Source organism: Cotesia typhae, unplaced genomic scaffold (genome assembly GCF_013202065.1).
Source record: "Cotesia typhae breed Kobodo isofemale line unplaced genomic scaffold, CoteBio_Ctyphae scaffold_45, whole genome shotgun sequence".
Classification (NCBI taxonomy): Eukaryota; Metazoa; Arthropoda; class Insecta; order Hymenoptera; family Braconidae; genus Cotesia; species Cotesia typhae.
Genome location: NW_027423777.1, coordinates 3,428,643 through 3,442,014, shown reverse-complemented (window position 1 = coordinate 3,442,014; position 13,372 = coordinate 3,428,643). Strand labels below are relative to the sequence as shown.

General features: G+C 27.2%; 3 protein-coding genes across 7 annotated transcripts; 2 read left to right on the top strand and 1 right to left on the bottom strand.

Annotated features, from left to right (window-relative positions):
- The first annotated feature begins 234 nt into the window (after positions 1–234).
- On the top strand, positions 235–3,279 carry LOC141536761 (eukaryotic initiation factor 4A-I-like). Its single transcript, XM_074257479.1, has 2 exons — positions 235–396; positions 1,203–3,279. Exon 2 carries the CDS (start codon positions 1,208–1,210, stop codon positions 2,444–2,446), a length of 1,239 nt encoding a protein of 412 aa, XP_074113580.1. The 5' UTR covers positions 235–396; positions 1,203–1,207; the 3' UTR covers positions 2,447–3,279.
- An 859-nt stretch (positions 3,280–4,138) lies between these two features.
- Positions 4,139–8,972, top strand: Mlf (myeloid leukemia factor). Of its 4 annotated transcripts, none has more exons than XR_012480828.1 (7): positions 4,139–4,403; positions 5,315–5,519; positions 6,142–6,421; positions 6,889–7,039; positions 7,528–7,608; positions 8,028–8,107; positions 8,306–8,447. XR_012480828.1 is itself a non-coding variant. In XM_074257812.1 (6 exons), the coding sequence occupies exons 1-6, from the start codon at positions 4,351–4,353 to the stop codon at positions 8,451–8,453; spliced, it is 918 nt and encodes a 305-aa protein (XP_074113913.1). In that variant the 5' UTR covers positions 4,139–4,350; the 3' UTR covers positions 8,454–8,972. The 4 variants fall into 4 exon arrangements, 2 of the variants coding, with proteins under 2 accessions (XP_074113913.1, XP_074113914.1); XR_012480829.1 differs by having other exon boundaries at positions 8,028–8,103; positions 8,306–8,446; XM_074257812.1 differs by lacking the exon at positions 8,028–8,107 and having other exon boundaries at positions 8,306–8,972.
- Positions 8,973–9,021: 49 nt separating this feature from the next.
- LOC141536979 (uncharacterized) lies at positions 9,022–12,962 on the bottom strand. 2 transcript variants are annotated; one of them, XM_074257815.1, is made up of 5 exons: positions 12,820–12,962; positions 10,784–11,117; positions 10,505–10,694; positions 9,634–10,182; positions 9,022–9,462 (listed from the first exon to the last, which is right to left on the bottom strand). In XM_074257815.1, the coding sequence occupies exons 3-5, from the start codon at positions 10,658–10,660 to the stop codon at positions 9,283–9,285; spliced, it is 885 nt and encodes a 294-aa protein (XP_074113916.1). In that variant the 5' UTR covers positions 10,661–10,694; positions 10,784–11,117; positions 12,820–12,962; the 3' UTR covers positions 9,022–9,282. The 2 variants fall into 2 exon arrangements, with proteins under 2 accessions (XP_074113916.1, XP_074113917.1); XM_074257816.1 differs by lacking the exon at positions 12,820–12,962 and having other exon boundaries at positions 10,784–11,135.
- Positions 12,963–13,372: the final 410 nt, after the last annotated feature.

Below are 13,372 nucleotides of genomic sequence, written 5' to 3'. Positions count from 1 at the left end.
TTAAATAAAATTAAAAAATCATCAAGTGGCTGCTAACTTAAATATCTGCTACTTTAATTTTAATTAAAAATTATGATTCAAAAATTTGGCGCGCGAACTACAGTGCCAATTATAGGAAGTCAAAGTGGCATTCAGGAGAGACATGCACGCTTCGGGAAATTGAAGAACTTCAACTGAGGGGAGATGCCAGGTGTGGACTTTCAAGCTATATGACTCTCTTACATTTAACCACTCATTTAACGTTACCACGTTGAGGCATTTGCAAGTGACTGGTTCTCGTCAACTTAATTTCTGATTTTTAATCAACTTACTTGCCAAGTAAACATACTTAGAGCACGCATCAGCATCACTACACTCTGATTGATCTTCAGCAATACCCGAGTACATTATTTTGAGGTAAGTGTTCATATTAATTCATAAATTCTTTCCCCTCGCTATGCTTCCTCTCCCACGCTATCTGCTGCTTATCAAGGTCTCAAATAATTTCTGTATTTTTAGTCTCCTTTCTCATAAATATTCACCTTTTCATCACTAAATCACCTCCGCGAATTTTTTCAACACTTATTTAGCATTTCGCAACACCTAGCATGTAATTATCTTTTTTTTTTTTTTTTTTTTTTTTCTTTCCGTTAAATATTATCCACCATTTCCACGTGCTTGCGCATTTTTAATTTTCAATTTTTCCCAAATAATTCCTAAAATTCTACATAAATTTTCACAAAAAAAAAAAAATTTTTTTTCTGACTAAATTCCAAATAATTTTTTCTACAATTAGAAAAAAAAAAAAAAAAAAAAAAAAAAATTTCAATTTCATTAACATAAATTTAAAGCAGCAAAAAAAATTACCTTTAATTTTTCGTCACGGAGCATTAAAATTAATCTGCAGAGCTTAAATGGCTAAAGGATTTAACATTTGAGGGTGGAAAAATTTGCCGGCGTGAAAATAAGCCATATGTCCCTTTTAAGTAATTACCTGACTCAGGTATAAAGATTTTATTGAAAACTCATTGTCGGGTGACTCTGAAGATAAGTAGTGATGGGTGAGGTTATATTCACACTAACAAAACCTATTCATTTATTTTCAGTTGCCTTTCTGGAGAAAAAAAAAAAAAAAAAAAAACGCAATTAAATAAATAAAAAAAATGAAATTTGAAAAAAATCAATAAATTGATTAAAAAAAAAAAAAAAAAAATTATTTGTAGGTAAAATGTCTGAACCAATGGAACGCAGAATGGAAGAGAGTAAAAACGGAATGGAAAACGACGGACCACCAGGAATGGAACCGGATGGTGTGATCGAGTCGAACTGGGACCAGATCGTCGAGAGCTTTGACGACTTAAATCTCAAGGACCAGCTCCTTCGAGGAATCTACGCTTACGGTTTCGAGAAGCCGTCGGCTATCCAGGCTCGTGCTATCCTGCCATGCATCAAGGGGCACGACGTGATCGCCCAGGCGCAGTCAGGAACTGGTAAAACTGCAACCTTCTCTATTTCTATTTTGCAGCAAATAGACACTTCTGTGAACGAGTGCCAGGCCTTGATCCTGGCCCCGACTCGTGAGTTGGCTCAGCAGATCCAGAAGGTCGTAATTGCTCTTGGAGATTTCATGCAAGCTCAATGCCACGCTTGCATTGGAGGAACCAATGTGCGCGAGGACATGCGCAAGCTGGAGCAAGGAGTCCACGTGGTCGTCGGAACTCCCGGTCGTGTCTACGACATGATAAGTCGTCGCGCACTGCGCACCAACAATATCAAGATGTTCGTTCTTGATGAAGCTGACGAGATGTTGTCTCGTGGGTTCAAGGACCAGATCCACGACGTCTTCAAGCTGCTGCCAACTGAAGTCCAGGTCATCTTGCTCTCAGCCACCATGCCGAACGACGTCTTGGAGGTCTCCAAGTGCTTCATGCGCGAGCCGATCAACATCTTGGTGAAGAAGGAGCAGCTTACTCTTGAGGGTATCAAGCAGTTCTTCATTTTTGTCGAGAAGGAGGACTGGAAGCTCGAGACTCTTTGCGACTTGTATGACACTCTGAGCATCACTCAGGCTGTTATCTTCTGCAATACTCGTCGCAAGGTCGACTGGCTCACTGAAAACATGCAGAACCGTGACTTTACTGTTTCTGCTATTCACGGAGAGATGGAGCAGAAAGAGCGTGATCTTATTATGAGGCAATTCCGTACTGGATCTTCTCGTGTTCTTATCACGACAGACATCTTGGCTCGTGGTATTGATGTTCAGCAAGTTTCTTTAGTTATTAATTATGATCTGCCATCAAACCGTGAGAATTACATCCACAGAATTGGACGTGGTGGTCGTTTTGGACGTAAGGGAGTAGCCATTAATTTTATTACTGAGGAAGACAAACGCACGCTTAGTGATATCGAGCATTTTTACAGCACTCACATCGACGAGATGCCGATGAACGTCGCTGATTTAATTTAAATCTATCAGTTGGCTATAACATACTTAGATAGTAATTTAATTTTTGTATATCGATAATAAAACAACAATAATAACAGCAACATCTATCCGTTTAAACATTTATAGCTCAATTTCGTAATTGATTAGTTAACGTGAAATTTGTCAAAAATACGCCAATTTGTATATTATTTTATATAAATAATATATATTACAACTATTTTTGTAAACTTTAACGAGTTAACTTATTATTCTATAAATGGCTGAAATAATCAAGTCCAGTTTTCCAATTGACATATGTATCGGTAATAATTAACTAATTATATAAATTATTGAAATTAAAGTTACTAATAACTAAACAGTTACAGTAAATCATAGTTACATTTAATCCAACATTATTATTAAGAGCAATCAATTATTTTTTGTTGTTGTTTTTTTTTTTTTTTTTTTTTTTTTTAATATATATATATATATATATATAATGTAGGTTTTATTTTGCTTTTTTGATTTATTTTTATTGTAAACGCCATTTTAATTATTAAACTTATAAAAAAAAAAAAAAAAAAAAAAAAAAAAAAAAACGGAACAATTAACACATTCATTCGATCAATATGTTATTATATTTATTAAAGAGTCTTGATCAGAATTTAAATAATCGACAGTAGCTCATATTTTTAAAGTTTTTTACTCGAAATCAATTGATACCGTAAACACAGTTCTTCTTTGTAATCTTGATACTGTATCATATAAACTAGCGTTAAATAATAATATTAATAATGATAATTATAATTATAAATTTATTTCTATTTTAAATGTATGAAAGTTTAATAATAAAATAAAATGAATATCCTAACTCATTTTTTTTTGGTAATCTTTTTTTTCTAACTCATTTTATCAATATTTTTATTTGTAATTATATCACAAGTGACACTTCACCTTTTTTGAAATGCAAACATTTATGTTGACTCAATGTTTTAATTTAATTAATTTTTAATTATCGTTAATTTTATATTTTAAGTTTTTTTTTTAAGTATAAATTTATTTTTTTATTTTTTAAGAATAAAAATTATTTTTTTATTATAATTTAATAAAAAATTAAAAAAAAAAAAATTGCAATTAAAAATTAAAAAAAAAAATTTGCAATTTAAAATTTAAAAAATTATTATTTTTTTTTTTTAATTTAAATAAAATTTTCAATGTCAGCTTATTTAATAAAAAAATTAAATTAACTATTAAAAATTATTATTATTTAATATTTTACTAAAATCATAAAATAGAACATCAGCCATTTTTATGACACTGAAGTTTGAAGATAAAAATTTTTTTTTAAATATTTACAGCAATTAAAAAATTTCGCATTTTTTTGTTATAATTAATTAATTAAAAGAAATTTTTAAATAAACAGCTGACTGCTAACTTCTGTATTATCCATAGTTACCTTTCTCAAAATAAAATAAAATCAATAATTACTCGACTAAAAATAAAATCAATCTTGCTCATAATTTATTCCATTAATTTTTCCAACGCTTATTCATCATTAGTCATCCATAATTATTCCGATCTGACATCTTGATTTATCTTCAAACCCGTTGCCATCTTAGAATGACACAAGTCCGCCATCTAGCAGCGCGAACTTGTCAAAACTATTATTTCTTTTAATAAAATAATAATAATAATTTCATAATCTTCATACTTTATGGAAAAAGTAACTGACGTGCGTCGTAGGTCGTGTTAATAAATTTTCCATCGAGAAATTTCTAGCAACTGGATTGTGAAAAACGTGATCAATAGATCACCTCAGATTTTTGTCATTGTCACGAAAATCATAATTGAATTTACGTTTGTTCGAGCCTTGTGGAATCTTCTATCATTGATTATTATTGTTAAAAATAATTAAATAAAAATCATTTAATTTATAAATAATAAATATGTCTCTCTTTGGATCGCTGATGGGTGATATTGAAGACGACCCAATTTTCGGGTAAATATTTATAATTACTAACATATATATTTCATTACATAATTCACTCACTATTAAATTTTTTTAGTAGTTTTTTTTTTTTTTTTTTATTGTCAATTATTTTTGTTCATTTTATTTTCAAGATGGAGTCTGATTTTTTTGCATCAAGACTTTGATATTTATATTTACATTTTTTTTTTTTTTTTTATTTTTATTTTTATGTATTTATTCAGTAATTTTTATTTTATTTTACAGCATAATTTTTAATGGTACTAAAATTAGCAGACATGTTACAATTTTTTTTTTTTTTTTTTTTTTTTTATAACAAATAAAAAAATCCTAGATGAAGAAATTGAAAAAATTACAATGAAAAGTAAATTGGCAGATATTTAATAATTTTAATAATTTTTTTAATAAATAAATTTTTGAATTAAAAAAATTAAAAAAAAAAAAAAATGGACATTTAGAAATTTTAATAAATTAAAAACGCAATTTTTTTAAAATAATTTTTCTGAATAAATTTTTTAAAAATAATTTTTCTAAATAAATTTTTTTGTTAAATAAAATTAAAAAATAGTCAAGTGACAAAATCATAAAATAACATTATAGTTAGCTTTCACTATTAAAATTGTTTAATTTTTTTTTATTAATTAAATTAATTCCAAAAAATTGCATTTTTTTACTTATTTAATTTTCTATATGTAAATTTTTTTTTTCTAATTTTTTTTACCACATTTTATTTGTTAAAAAGATTTTTTAAATTAATTATCTGCTAAATTGATTCTCATATTGAAAAAAAAAAATTATAAAAATATTTTTTTCATAATTAATTTGTTATAAAAATAAAAAAAACAATGTTCGCTAATGTCGGCTGATTTTAGTATCATAATTGTAGTCGAATTAACCATTGCTTATTACCATAACAACATTAGGTCACACATGCAATCTATGCAATCGATGAATAGCATGATGAACATCTTCAGCAATCCGTTTGGGATGATGGCACCAGCACTGATGGGTCAAGGTCAAAGTATGATGAGCCAACATCAAGGAGGTCCTGTTAATAATATACATCAGATGATGTCTTTTGGATTTCCTATGCCAGCGATGAATATGAATGCTATGTTTTCTAATTTTGTAAGTATTTGCTATTTTTATTTTAATTATTTTTTAACACGGTCCAGATTTAAGAACATGAGGTAAAAGATCCAATTATTGACACTTGCATTTTTATTTTAATTTAAAAAAAAAAAAAGCCAACTCCAAGAAATTAATAAATAAAATTTGTAAATTATAAATTTTTAGATAATTTATTTTTTGAGAACATTTTATTTTTTAATTGGAATAAAATTGCGAATTTTAAACAACTAGGCCAGTCTCAGTAACTGGGTCTTTTACCTTATCTAAATTATGATAGTAAAATCAATAGACATCTGAAAATTCTTTGAATTTTTATAACCAATCAATTTTTATTATTGAAAAAAAAATTTCTTGAAAAAAATTCTAGATGAAGAATTTTCTAGCTAAATCTTTTTCATTACAATTTAATTGTTATAAAAATTTTAAAAATAGTTAGATAATTTTTTCTTTGCTTTTATTTATGAAATAAATAAATATACGATAACGAGAAAAAAAAAAAAATTCTTTTGTTAAATTTTTGACGATTATTGAAATTTAAAAAAATTTTTAGACGTCTGCTAAACTTCAGTTTCATAATTTTTACTTATTCTCTTAATAATATAAATTTTTTTATCATTAGGATAACATGGCTAGCGGTAACTGCATGACATCAACATCAATAATGACCTATACAAACGGGCCAGATGGTCGTCCCCAAGTGTACCAAGCATCAAAATCAATGCGAGCTGGTCCAAATGGCGTCAAAGAAACCAAAGAATCAGTCTTTGACTCCCGAGCCGGCACCAAAAAGATGGCCATTGGTCACCATATCGGGGAAAGAGCTCACATCATCGAGAAGAAGAAAGATTTGCGTAATGGCGCTGAGGAAGAACACCAGGAATTCATCAACCTTGATGACGGTAATTTTATTCTCTAATTTTTCATAATTTTAAAGTTAGCTGACGTTTTTTTTTTTTTTTTTTTTTTTTTTTTTTTTTTTTTTATTTAATTGAAATTTATTTAATTGAAATAAAAAAATATTTTCTAAAAATTGTAGTTAAAGTTTTTCATATTTTTTACATATTAAAATTATTTTTTCTTATTTTTTTGTAGTAATTTTTTCAATAAAAAAAAAAATTATAAAAATTTTTAGATAGTTAACTTAATTTTCATAATTTTTTATAAGTCTAAAAATTTTTGATTTTTTTTTATTAATTAAATTACAACTAAAACAATATTCATAAAAAATTGCACTTAAATTTTTTTTTTTTTTTAATTTTTTAAGTGAAATTTTAGAAAAAAATTTTGAAAAGTCGGCTAACTTAATTTTCATAATTTTTCAATTATTTTTAACAACTTCAGCGATTTAAATATTCTTAACTTTTAGACGAAGCCGAAAATTTCAATCAAGAATGGGAACAGCGTATTCGTCAAGCTCGTCCTCGAGTCAGTGATTCTCAGGCAGCAATTGATTACTCGCCCCACAGAAGACATCACCGTAGAGAACGACAGCTTGCGCTGACCGACGGAACACCAAGGTTCGTAAATAATAATTAATTAATCAATTTTTAATTGCATCGACAAGTAGTTACTTATCAATTATTTACTATCAATTGCATCCAGTGACTTAAAGTTTAAATTATAAATTTTTATGTATATTATTTATTTATTTACGTAATGTTTGCACGTAATTATCTCTGTTGTAATTATTGAGCATACTTGTCAGTCTTAAATTTATTGTTTGTATATATTTAATTTAGCAAACGTAGAGCACGTAATGCAAGAAATAGACCGTAATGGACAATTGGAGGATTTAAGATTTATTATTGGTCATTTAATGCTCTCTGTAATTTCTTTTTTTATTTTATTTATTACTCACTATTATTATTTAATAAAATCAATGGGCATTAGTTTCATTTTAATTAGATTTATTATTTATTTTCTTGTTTAATTATTTTTAATGGTTAGTTTATTTTTTTTTTTTTTTTTTTTTTTTTATGGGTTGGTTGTTGGGTTGCTTGTTTAGTCGACAGAGTGAACGATCTAGAGTACCAAGTTCAAGACCAAGTATTCGAGCCTTGACGAACAGTATTAAAAATAAAATCAGGTAAGATGTTCATTAAAAAAATTAATTTTGTTGTTTAAAAATTTGTTTATTTTCATTTTTAAGAAGGTTTAAATTTTAAATTTTCGCGGTTGATTTTAAATTTCCCGCCATTTTGATTTTTAAAGTCAGCCATTTTTAATCTTAAAGTCGGCCATTTTAAGTAGAAAATTTTAAAGAAATTAAATTTAAACCTTTTTATAATTATAATTAATCATCTTCTTTCAATGGAACCTGCTTAAATTATTAAATGTGAGTGCATGAAAATTTTTAATTAAGCTTGTTAATTATTAATGCATTAAAAAATTTTTTACCATATTTAACGTAAATAAATTAATTAAAAATCATAATAATTAAGAAAAATTTTTTATCACATAAAAAAAGAAAATTGGAATGGAAAATTTTGATTTTGTGTATTGCAGGTTCTCCCAAAAGTATTAAAAATATAGTTAATTATTCCTGAGGGTGGTGACGTTTTATTAAAAATAAAAATACAACGTAAGTAAGTAACGTTGTATGAAAAATATTAAATATCTGTACCTCGTCTTATCCTTGAAGCTCGAGAACCATCGGGGCATGACTTACTCTAAAATTTCATCTCATTAGTTATTAAAATTTTTTTTTTTAACATAAATTTTATTATTTTTTGTTTTTATCACTCTCAATTCAATACTGACGTTTTATTTATTTATAATTTTAGCGCAAGTCAAAATGATAGTACTGAAACAGATTCTAAGCCAAAAGCTACTGAGACATCTGGAAGACGAAAACATGAAGATGATAATGAAGATGAAGAAGAAGAAGATAATAATAAGAAGAAACGACACTTGTCAACAAGCGATGATTAATTAATTAATTAATTATTGAACTAAATTTTTTCTAACTTACGTCTGTTGATATTTAATTAACGTAGCTGATGGACGTAATTTGACTTTATCTCAAAACTAAGCTCTCAATTGAATATTCCATTTTTTTTTTTTTTTTTTTTTTTTTATACACAGAGTATTAATTTTTTTATTTTTATTTCTTCCATATAGAAAAAACAAGATGACACTGGATATCATCCCAGATTATACTAGTTACTTTATGAAAAAAAAAAAAATTTTTTTTCACAGATATCACTGAGTATATAATCTGGGATGATATCCAGTACCGTCTTTTTCTTTTCGTGCAGAGATGCAAAATAAATTTTACTAGATTTTTTTTTTTTTTTTTTTTTAGAGCAAATAATTAAATTTTTTTTTTTTTACGAGCTTAAAAATTTTTTAAACTTTTTCTGTTACTCATATACTTTAATAATTTAAATATATACAAACGTCACACTATCAATAATAAAATGTAATTTAATAATTATAATAAAAAAATTATATTCATTGTCTTAAATTAAGGAAATAAATAAAATATAACAGTAAAATATACTTTTCAGGCATTTATTGAAAGCAAACTTATAAATCAAGTACAATTTAGATAATTATCATAATTATTAAAAAATATTTATATTTACCGTCACCACAAGTAAAATTTTAAATCCGTCGATAAAATCAAACAATAAGTACGTAATTAATGTGTATTAATTGAATAAAAATAATAAAAAAAAATTGTATGAGGAAAGCAAGCAATAATATAATTAATGATAAAAGTTTTTAATTTTTGACACCATGGTATGGATGGCTTTTGTTAATTATCTTCAGCGAGGCTGTTTATTCTGGTGTTGATCGCGAGTACTTGAGCGATAAATCCTGTGTCGCGGACGACCAAAGCAAGAGTTGACAGTAGGCTCTCTAATTCGTGACGAGACATGCCCAATTTAGATGCGCATTTTGACATCGCTTCCAAATCTTCGTAATTTGGTGCTACCTGAAATTATAAAAAAAAAATTTTTTTAATTTTAACTTTTAAAAAATTTTAATTGATAAAATTTACAAACTTTATAAAAAAAATTTTCAAGTTTAAAATTTATGAATAAAAAAATTTTAAACAAAAATAAAAAATGATGAAATTTATAAATAAAAATAATAATAATAATACCTTAGATGGAGTATAAAATTTATCAAAGGGCATTTTAACCCGTTTTTTGCCGTTGTTAGTTTGGTAAAAAATAGTAAAATTCTGGACGTCATCAAGTTTCAATGGAAAATATATTCCAGCAGTCAGATGTCCCTTAGTATCCCTAGCAACTAAACTACGGAAATTGTAGACCAAGTTACGACGCTCAGTGACGTCAATGGCAGTCAAATATGGCCGAGCGACGTAAATAAGAGCAACTTGTGTATTCTCCAAGGCACCAGGGCGTGTTTCTCTGTCGTGCCACTCGACGTAGTCCGGGTCTTGGACGCACAGAGAATAATTGTACTCTTTTTTACACTCCTTGTCGTCGAACTGGGTGAACCAACCGGTATGCGGGTACATTTTGTCCCCCATTACAGTTATCACCCGGGCGACGTGGTAACCCGGGTCCAGGAGCAAAACTCCTCGACGGTTATTTATTTCTATCTTTAGGCAAACGAGCACGTGTTCTTTTTCTCCACTGTCTGCGGCTGGTGGTCCACCAACGTACCCTTCGATGTCTCCAATAGTCTAAATCATTTAAAAAATTATTAATTATCTAAAATTTCACAATTTTGCAGACGTTCAAAAATTTTTCAATTTTTTTTTTTTTTAATTAAAACTCAAAAATATTTTAGAAAAATTTCCCTGATTTTCTATATGTAAAAATTTTATCATTTCTTTTAATTAAATTAAAACTCATTAAATATTGTTAAAAAAAATTTCACTTATTATAATTTTTCAAATCTATATGTGAAATTTTTTTATTAATTAATTTTAAAACTAAAAAAATTTTCAATTGTCTGGTAATTTAATTTGTATAAAAATGAAAGACTAAAAAGTAATAAATTACCTCTTCACAAGATACCAAATAAAGGCCATTAGCAATACCAGGAAATCTGTCGTCTAATTTACTCAAGCGACTCAACAATTCAAAACCAAGACCCACACATGTATGGTGTTTATGGGTGATCAGTGGTTGATACTTTTGGTAGAAACGATCTACCATAGATTCATTACTTTCCTTAAAGTCCTTGTAGAACCTACAATAAAATAAAACAGAGTTGTTATTAAAAATTAAATAAATAAAAAAATATTAGGGAAGTCAAGTGGACCTGGTTGATGAACTCACCTCAGGAAGTTACCGATAGTATCATATCGGTGATCGTTTATCAGTCGCTGGGTTTCCAGCTCAACACTGCCTGCTAGTTCCTCATATTGTTCGACAGTATCGACGGTCAGGGGAGCTGATGCATAGTGGGCCCAGACTGGCAGAGGCAACGGGACACCCCTGAGCCGTGGACCTCGAGCTTGTCCTTGTGGCTGACACCATATTTCTGTCGATTCGAGTCAACTTGGCCATTCGCAACCCCACCGACCAACTGTTGGCAAATAGCCATTCTCATCCCTGCAGCTGCTTATCGGCTCCACAGGGCTCTCTCCGTGTTTTATACTCTTCTCTCGCTCTGTAATTAATTTTACATCTATTTTTTCAGTGTTTAAAATAGTAAATTTTAAAAAATAAATAAATATTGCAAATTAATTTTTCATAAAATTAAAAAAAAATTTTTTAAATAAAATTTATAAATTAAAAATTATTTTATTTTTTTTTTAATTATTAATGACGATTAGAAGACATTAGATTTTATTTCATGATATTTTTTAGTGAAATTAAAAATTTTTTTAATTTTTTAACGAAATTATTATGAAAAATTTTTAATAAAAAAATTACAGATTAAGAAATTAAAAAAAAAAATTACATGTGTAAATTATTTTAAATATTTTTTTTTTTATAATTAATTAATTTAATTTCTTAATATTTTTACATGTCAATTTTTTATTTGTTCAAAAAATTCTTTCTAATTATTACAGATTAGCTAAAGTAATTTTCATAAAAAAAATTCTAAAAATTTTTATATATCGTCTAACTTAAATAATATATTTTTTTTATTGCAATTAATTTCTGATAAAAAATTTTGAAAAAAATCGACAGCTGTCTACATCGGTTTCATCAAAATTGTTTAAAAAAAAATTTTATACTTGTCAAATTTAATAAATTTATTCAACACTAATTTATTGACTAAATAACACCAAAAAAAAAAAAGTCAAATATTAGCTAATTTAATTATCATAATCACATAACACACATACGTCAAAAAAAATTTATTCAACAATCAATCAAAATATTTATTGAATTTTAGTAAGAAAGAAAAAAAAATTTCTTTCACTATACGGAAAGAACAAGATGATATTGGATATTATCCCAGATTATACTGAGTGAAAAAAAAAAAAAAAAAAATTTGAGATAGTAACTAGTATAATCTAGATTATAATGAGTATAATCCAGATTATACTAGATACTATCTCAAATTTTTTTTCACTACAGATATCAGTGAGTATAATCTGGGATGAGATCCAGTGTCATCTTGTTTTTTTTTTTTTTTTTTTTGTACTATTATTATTAAATTTTGTAAACAAAAAAAATTAACTTTAAAAAAAATAATAAAAAAAATTATGAATGAATAATAAAAAAAATCTATTGCGACATCCACGTGTCGGGCGACATTTTGTTGACAGTATATCCACGTCACGCGGCATTATATTACTCATCTTGAAATGCCGAAGGATATAAAACTGTAATATGACTACATAAAAAAAAAAGAATTTTGCCGACGTAAAAAAAAAAAATAAAAATAATAATACTAATAATGATAATAATAGACAATTAGATACCTGGTATTGGTTTACGCTGACATACACAATCGTTATCTCGAGAATAAAAAAAATTTCAAGGCTACCGTATCAGCAATCTCCCCCAGAAATATCACGCAAGCCAAATAAAAATATAAATTATAGATCCCGTGTAATCTAATTGTTTATATTGAAATTTAGATACTATAGAATATATAATAAAATATATTAAGTTGTATGTAAAAATACATTCGACGTGGAAGTGAAAGGCAAGTAGGTCGTGTCGGCTATTTCGACATTTTCACAAACAAAAGCTTGAAAAATTATAAAATTTAATTGTTTTTTTTTTTTTTTTTTTTTTTTTTTTAAAGTAAAAAAAATAAAAAAAATGTTTTTAAAAAAAAAAAAAAAAAAAAAAAAAAAAAAGATGTAAACAATATGGCGAAGATATAAAAATAAAATATTGGAGTTACTCACCCATACAATGAGCGGACAAAGCAAAAAATAAACTTCCTTTGGTGAACTAGTATGTGACGTTCAGTGCACGTGTCCGAAGTCCAAATGGAACTGAGAAAGAGGCGTTACATGCGCAATTATATATACCTTACATGACGCGTCTGTTATTTCTCCTTTGTGAGCATGCGCTTGTACTGTTGTTATTATATTCTTCGCAGTTGGACTGGCGGAGTATTGCTTCTTACCAACACTAAGGTAAGTTTGCGTGTTTATGTTTATTATTGGTGAGTATTTGTGACTAGATGATTCTTGAAACAGCTAGTGACATTTTATTACATATTTACATGTATCATTTATCATGTATCTTGTATAATTGAGTACATTAACACGTACTTTGTCCTGGAAATTTCCAATAGCTAAAACTTGTTTTTGTTGGTACAGATTTTTTAATTTAACCTTACATTATTTACTATTAACTAATACAATACTTACTATAACTGTTTTTTTTTTTTATGGTTCTAGGGTTCCAAGAACTGACGTTTCATTTTTGATAGCACGTGCGTCATTTCTATTA